General features: G+C 36.8%; 1 protein-coding gene across 1 annotated transcript in view; it reads left to right on the top strand.

The window, feature by feature from the left end:
- Positions 1-2,100: 2,100 nt before the first annotated feature.
- The window catches only part of LOC117103361 (macrophage-expressed gene 1 protein-like), a 14,119-nt gene continuing 8,271 nt past the window's right edge, over positions 2,101-7,948 (top strand). Inside the window, exons 1-2 of the mRNA XM_033243903.1 lie at positions 2,101-2,305; positions 5,226-5,362. Coding sequence (XP_033099794.1) covers positions 2,176-2,305; positions 5,226-5,362 — 267 coding nt within the window. The 5' untranslated portion in view covers positions 2,101-2,175. The remainder of the gene's footprint in view (positions 2,306-5,225; positions 5,363-7,948) is intronic.

Here is a 7,948-nt window from a genome sequence, read left to right as displayed (position 1 = left end):
ATTTCTAAGAAAATTACAAATTTCTGTTAATTATTAACAGATATACACAATATAAAAAAGGAAAAACATGAGCAGTAATAATGTGCTAGCTAAACTGTCTAGTCAATGGACTGCCAAAATCTGCAGTTACTTAAGTGGATTGATATATTGATTATAAAATTATTAATTATTATTACTGAAACATTAATTATATTTTCTGTACACTTTCTTTAAATTTTTCAGTATTTTTCTTCATTTGTGCAGGAAATTTCGAGAAAATAGGTCCGCAGAATCGCATTAACACTGCGAATGCCTATACATTGGTTACAATAGCCAACGGCCGACTTTACTGCAACATTTGCGCGGAAATTGGCAGACTTATTTTTAATATGCGTGGATGGAATTTTTTCTTTATGAGATAACTCTAAATCAATTTACACATAATAATTTCAACCTAAACACGGTTCCAGAGTTTTCACCAACATTTCGGGAGTGCTGAGATTCCAGCTCCCCACTTGTCAAATGCCATTTAGGCTTCGTTTTAAGCCCGAAAAATTGGCATCACACAGTTGGCCGGCGACACTTCTTATTTAGGTTATATTGTAGCCTAGAACATTAGGCCCGGACCTGTACAACTTCAGCAAAGTATCTTATACCTACATATATAACGATCTATAGTTTCATTTTCTTGTTCAATGGTTGTTTTTATTGAGAATTATTAAAAAAAAAAAAAAAACTGGTACGCCTTCCAACTTCGAAACTTCAGTATTAACCGCCAGAGAACATCGTCACACTTCTAGTGTTTACAAAGTTTTTGCGGAGTAACATATCCCAACCATTGCAAGTTGCCCCGAATGATGTAATATCCCAGCATTCTGATTGGTTTACAACTTGCAATAGACTCAACATACCTTACTCGCCAGCCGGTGTAGTCGGGCGCACACGTGGTTTGGGATGTTACTCCGCGAAATATAGTTTCGTAATTGGAAGGCCTACTACCAGTTAGTTCGATATTGTTTGGTTGTTACGGTTTTTGTTGTTGTCAAAACAAGAAACATTCCTTGTAGAATTATATATTTTTTTATATATCTTATAGATTAAATTAACCAATTCATTCAATTGTTGCATTTTATTAATTCCACGTTTAAAATTTAATCTTTAAATATTCATTTATATACAATTCAATTTTTATATTATTTCAAAACACGATTAAACAATCATTTTGCTTACTTTCTGCTGATACTTTGTTAAGAACGAAATAAATTGCTTGATAGAGGCCCATTACTATAGTTGCCTATGAAATAATTCTGCTTACCGTCTACTACATTTAGTGAAACGTTCCCAATTCCAGGCTCCTCCTGGTAGACAGACACCAAGGTTGCCAGACAAAAAGTCATTTGACTCTTTGTACGCCGCCGATACGAACAAAAGTAGGTCAGAAGCCGACTGGATCGTTCAGTAAATAAATGGTAGTAAAGGAGTTGCTTTCTATATTATTTCATTTAATTAGGTTTCAAAATTTGCTGTGAGACCTATTTGTTTGTTCACAATTACGAGGAGGTACAGGTAAGAGTAGCACTCAATAAAATAGTAAAAAATCGTGCAATCCGATGTTTTAATACCAGTCTCCTTCGCTTTGACGGTGATCGCTTATTTACCAAGAATAAGATGAGCGCACATTGACACGATTTTAGTGTACGACGTCACACTTTAACAGTCTAGGTCATGCTGATTGGTTGATACAGTACATGTAAAATGAATGATAACATGTTTTGCGTACTGCCATGGAGGTATTATAGTGAGTTCACTATAATACCTCCATGGTACTGCCTGACTGAAAATAATGGGCTGTACAAATTGTAAATAATTGGGGATTTGGAGGGAAACCACCTTCCTGCCGCTTACAAAATCTACTCGCGCTATCAAATGACCTTGTCGTACTGAGCGCGACAAAGTTGAATTCCTTGTCGCGCCTTAAAATATCAGGTCGCAAATGCGACCAAATAACCCTTAATTTCAAGCCCTGGATTGACAAATATTTTTAATCGATTAGCCAGAAAACTCAGATAAATGGGGTTATCTGAATGTTCTCGGTGTTTGCATCAGTTTCAGCAGCTCTTGTGTAAGGAAAATAGCATTCATTTAGTCACCTTATTTCAGTACCGGTACTTCGCTTGAAATTTACTAAGCCAAGATATGTATAAATATGCATATCTTCTGGTCCTGATGTTCCTCATGTCTGGAACTGAAGGTGTAGAAACTGGTACGGGTTTTGTCGATAGAAAAACCTGCAGAACAGATGTAAATTATTTTGAGGTTCTACCTGGTAAGATTTGTTTTTTTTTTCCACTCGTAATTTCTTTTATCAGTAATATTTAAAAAAACATCCAGTGTTCAATATTCTCAAACTTTCCGCGCCTCAGCCCCAACCACGTTGGGGCGGAGGTGATGCGGACTCTTCACGGAACCATGGGCGCAGGTCATTGGGGAAAGGGAACACGTCCCCTCCCCACATATTTTTAAGGGGAAAGGGTTGGTCCCCCCTAACTTTTCGAGTATCTAGAAGATATGCCTGAAAATTGTTGAAATAATAACTGCATATTACTCAGGTTTTAACAAAAAAGCGCGGTAGCCCTACAGCCAGAGTAGGCCTACATTTTATTTTATAGCAAGATACCGGTATACTTTGCCCACAAACATCTGAATTACCTATCATACAAGATTCGGGTGCGCGTGCCTTTGAGAAGTATGAGAAAAAGCGTGCAAAGACAAAATTGGTTTTTAGCACATGAAGCAGGTAAAGTAAATACATCAAAGACAATTAAGTTAGTCCTATGGTACATCACACCGATTAATTAGATCGATAATAATGAATTTTACATATAAGGGTGCGTTCGGGCGAGTTTTTTTTGTTTTTGTTTTTTTTGTTTTTTGTGGAGTCTAACATGGTATAAATCCGGAAACGGCCATGTCCAGTTCTCGCTCCATAATGATATCCGCTAATAACCCAACGCTGCAAGAGCAAAAGCAGCGCAGCAGGGAGCATGTTTTATCACACAGTCTAATATTTCCAAAAACAAAACTGAAGAGCTGGTTAAAATAAATTATTTCAACGGAAGGTTAGCCTACAATCTAGTGTTACCCTATTTCCGCCGCATGCACACTGCTAATTCGTTTAACAATGGTAGTAATTTTCTGTTTTATATAACCTACCATTGCCAAACGAATGAAAGTTTATTCTGGGATTATACGCCCAAAATGCACATCTGCGATTTATTGGTTTGGCCCTATGCTTTATGAAGCTTATTATTGTAGCTTCTTCGGTCAATTCATTACTTGATTTTGAGACAAAAACATTATGCAGTGTACCAACGTCAATGTCTGTTTCTTAATTAAAGCGTGGGGTGACGTAAGGTACAGGGAAACTTGATAAAATTCATCATTTAATGTTTTTTTTGAACGCCGAGTTCTGCACGAACCGGTAGACCAACCGCCGATACTACAATACCGGTGAAAACCCTATGTAAATTTTTCCCGTTCTCGCCCGAGTGTCATGTCCGGCAATCTAGAGGTACAATTTCCCCAAATTTTACCACCTCAGCCACAACTATGGTGGGGCTGAGATGCGTATGGACTCACAGTTTTAAAGTAGGTAAAGTAACACCAAAGACATGTTTTTAAGTTGTGTTTTCTATGGTACGGTACTCTACATCACACATTATAAGATCTCAGTGGTTGCCGAATGTAGCTGATGAAGGATCATGAGAATTTGTTGGCGCTTCATTTTGACTATATTATAATGGTGATGTGATGATGATGAATTTTACTATTTAAAAGTGTCATTTAATTCCGGCCATCTAGAGGTACTATTTTTTTCATATTTTTGCACCTCAGCCCCAACCATGGTGGGGCTGAGGTGAGTGTGCCCACACAGCTTTGAGGTAGGTCAAATAAATTAAATACATCAAAGAAAGTATTTCTCTAGTTTTTTTTTCTATGGTTTATCACTCATAATAATTAGAATTCATGAGAAATTGCTGGAGCTTTTATCTAAGACATGATGGTGTGTGATGATGATGAATTATACTAGTGTCCTTTCCGGCCATCTAAAGGTACTATTTCCTCAAATTTTCTCACCCACCTCAGCCCCAACCATGGTGGTGCAGAGGTGGTTGTGGACGCACTGTTTTCAAGTAGGTAAAGTAAATACATCAAAGAGAATGTTTGTAAGTTATATTTTCTTTGGTTCATCACATACTACTATATGGTTGCCGAAAATCGCCGATGAAAAAAAAAAGATAGGCCTAATGAAAATTTGTTGGCGCTTCATTTTGACTACCGGTATATAATGATAGTGATGCGATGATGATAAATGTGTCATTTCATCGTTTCATCTATAGGTACTATTTCTTCAAATTTTTGCAACCCCTTCCTACCGCCAAATACTGCATCCGCCCCAGGACCTGGATTTTCGTGTACCAACCAGCTCACTCGCGTCAACGGACAAATTACGCTTACTCCGCTTCCATGGCTTTTGTTGTGAATTTGTGTTTTGTATTGTGAACTTTAGAATTAATGTCTTGGGATCACATGATTGTCTAGTTTACCGCCTCGCCTGTAATCATCAAATATTTGATTAAGGTTTAAATATACACGTGTCACTGTTTGTATAACACAGGCAGCAACAATATTCAACATTACGAAGCGATAAAAATAGACATTGCATGTCAAAATAATTTGCAAGAAAATGTTATTCCTTTTATGATTGCAATCAGGATACAAAATTGATGAAGTGCTTTAAAAAGTTGTTTAAATTATACCGAAAACAATAAGTGAAGTACAGCAGAATAAATATGAACTGTTTGGTACTGTTTATGTTAACCAGGGGTGGCGCCAGCGGGGCTGTCCCCCCCAAAACCAAAAATCGTAGGGGAGAAAAAAAATATATGTGTATTTTCTACATATTAGTAGACTCCAAAATCGATTAAATAAGCCTTTGAAACCATTAAATTGTCATATTTTTCGAGGGGCTCCACCCCTGGTTTCCCACCCCGACCACGTCCTTTTTTTCGTCGGTGCACCCGCACCCGCACCCCATTCCATCCTGGATCAGCAACAGGGTTGATTTATTGAATAAATAATTGGTAAGTTGATTAGCTGTTTAGTTGGCTAAGTTGGTTGTACAGTTGATTTATTGGTTGATTGATTAATTTACTAATACATTTATGTATAATGCCTATATTCAGGTACTGGATATGATAATCTACGTAACGTCGACATGGGGCAATTGGTTTTGAATTCTTATGACAGTTGTCGATTGACAGAAGACAGACAATACCTTGTGCCAGATGATGTTATTTTTTTCCCAATCAAACATAGTGAGGTTAGTGTTTCTCCCATCAAAATATTACAGATAAGTGAGGTTAAATAATACATAATAATTAGTTAGTTAATTAATTCGTGTATGGCTCATGAATTCTGATCGACAGTCAAATCATATTAAAAATAAATAGACGCATGGGCATTGTGCGCCCACCGCAAATACTATCCTAACAAAGCGGTAGAAATATTATCAATAGGATAGCAAAAATGGCAGTTACCAGATGAAACTGATTGAAACACGAACCTTCATAAACGCTCATGAACGTTCATGTCTACTGTTTGATTTCTACATATTGTCTAGTCTTGAAATTCAGGACAAATTAAGAGAGTTGAATATCACGTTTGTATGCGCTTTAAATTATATTTTTATTGTATTTTTTTTCTAGATATGAACTTTTTAGGGAAATTAGTATTGAGACTTAAATTGTTTTCGTGCTGTCCATGCCCAATTCACACATTATACAATTTGGATGTTTTCGGTTTTATATATATATATATATTTTCATTGTACTACATTAATAACGTTTTTATTTTATAATAAATATCATTACTTGAAAGGCTTGTAGGCCTATGCAGTATGATCGCTAGCCTGGTTTCCAGGCCCTAATGTTGGGTTATTCACTCTTTATTGCACTTAGTGCGCGCCATACCTAATTTAATTGGCATCCCATACTAGATTTTTTTTTTCGAATTCGAATTCCGTCTCTAAATTAACTTTCTCGTTGGGTGGCGCTGTCCAGAATGAGAAAAATAATTAAAAAAAATAAGAGACTTGTGGCAATTCTATATGATCCCTTTGTCAGAAAGGGGTGAATATTATATCTCCGCCTTGTGCTGTTATAGTGGTTCGGATAACGGTAGAATGACAGACTGTACACAACTGTTCCAGGTTGACACAATGGTAGTTTATTATTGCAGATGAGATTAACACGTTATCATGTGAGCGTATTTGCTCAAGCCAGTATATCAATTCAGTAGATGAGTGATATTGAAAAATGAGTTCACGTAGAATGGTAGCGTACTGTATTGCGTAATGCGTAATGCGGTGCGTGGCGTCGGTTACACATACTGTAGTAGTGGTGGTAGTGTATGGTAATGTGTGTGTTCATAACGTTTATCGCGAATCGGCGAATCCGCAAGAGGGCGCATTGCGCGCAAAGCATGTTGAGATCGAAAAAGGGGAAAAAAACACAGAACCCAGAAGACCTAAGTGTGTATACGATGCTGTATGTTTATCGCGTGTATGGTGTAATGTACGATGGCTCAAGCGAGAGAAATTCAGCGTTTTCTAACATGGAAATCTGCCGATTTGAAAAATTATTTGAGAGAAAGGGGTGTTCCTGTCGGGGATAAGAAGCACCGGGAGCTATCAGAAAAAGCTTACTGGGCTGAAAAGCTCGGTTTACTTCACATTAAACCTTTAAATTAGTGCCGGCGGTATCCAAAAAAAATAAATAAATAAATAAATAATGCCTTGAAAATCAACTTTCCATGACTACAACTGCACCTCATGGTATGTGTAAGTGTTGTAATAAATATGCTTATAAATAAATATGTCAGTCATAATTAAAATAGGTTGATATTTGTGAAAATGTTATGCTACAGTAGTAATATCCACGTCTTCCATGCACCGCCATACACGCTAAACATAGCCATCTTTAGTCAAAGAAGCTCCCTTTAAAAGGCCGTTTTAGCAAGTATTTTATTACAAAAAAAACCAACAATTTATACCTTTCAGGATATCTCCGATCTTTATCAAATCCCCACACTGCACAGTGATCGCCGTTTGGCATGATAAAAACTCCCCAAAAGTTGTAAAAACTCGATAGAATTATACCTTATTTATACGAACCACGTGCGATGTCACAACAAATTAGACATTGAATTTTACAATTACATTTTGATTTTAACATGGACTTTTGCTGCGTATGGCACCCCATAGGATTGCTTCATTTTACAGACAAGTTGCAAACAAGTTCGCTAACGCACGTGCGCTGCCCGTTGCAGCGCAACGAACGATGAGGGCTCAGTCCCTAAATAGATACTTTGCAACACTCTTTCTGTAGTATCTTTTAGATTAATGACTCTAAACGTGTTTTTAAAGGGACCTAAAATTATTTCTGTATCTAGAGGGGATTTTTGACTATGCCATATTAACATAATAAACTTTACTTAATATTTTTTTTAAAATATTTTACAGGTCCCATTGTGCACCCCCTTAAGAAGCGTGACGTCACTGTAAGATAAAACTTAGTTGACATATCAAAGTCAAATGTTTAACAATAGTGCGTGGTCTCAGTTGCATAATTTTTAACTTTTTCCGCTTTTGGTACTTTTTACCGTATCCTGAATAAATAATCAAAAAATTACATTTTTACAACATTTAAAATTAAGTGTTGGTTTTTAGTTAAAGAATCCTCTTCCCGTAGGCGCTGTAAGCATCTAGAGTTCCTACACGGAGAGAGTTGTGACATGAGCAGCTTGTGGTGTGTCATAATATTATTGGGGCCATTCAATGCATGAATGAACGCGATGCCTATGCTGCAGTGTGACGATTGCATAAATATCAAACAATTGAAATATATAT

This window comes from Anneissia japonica, unplaced genomic scaffold (assembly GCF_011630105.1).
Source record: "Anneissia japonica isolate Jap-2015-1 unplaced genomic scaffold, ASM1163010v1 scaffold1891_len642697_cov171, whole genome shotgun sequence".
Classification (NCBI taxonomy): Eukaryota; Metazoa; Echinodermata; class Crinoidea; order Comatulida; family Comatulidae; genus Anneissia; species Anneissia japonica.
Note: the sequence above shows the minus strand (reverse complement) of the source record. Positions and strands in the feature narration are given on the sequence as shown.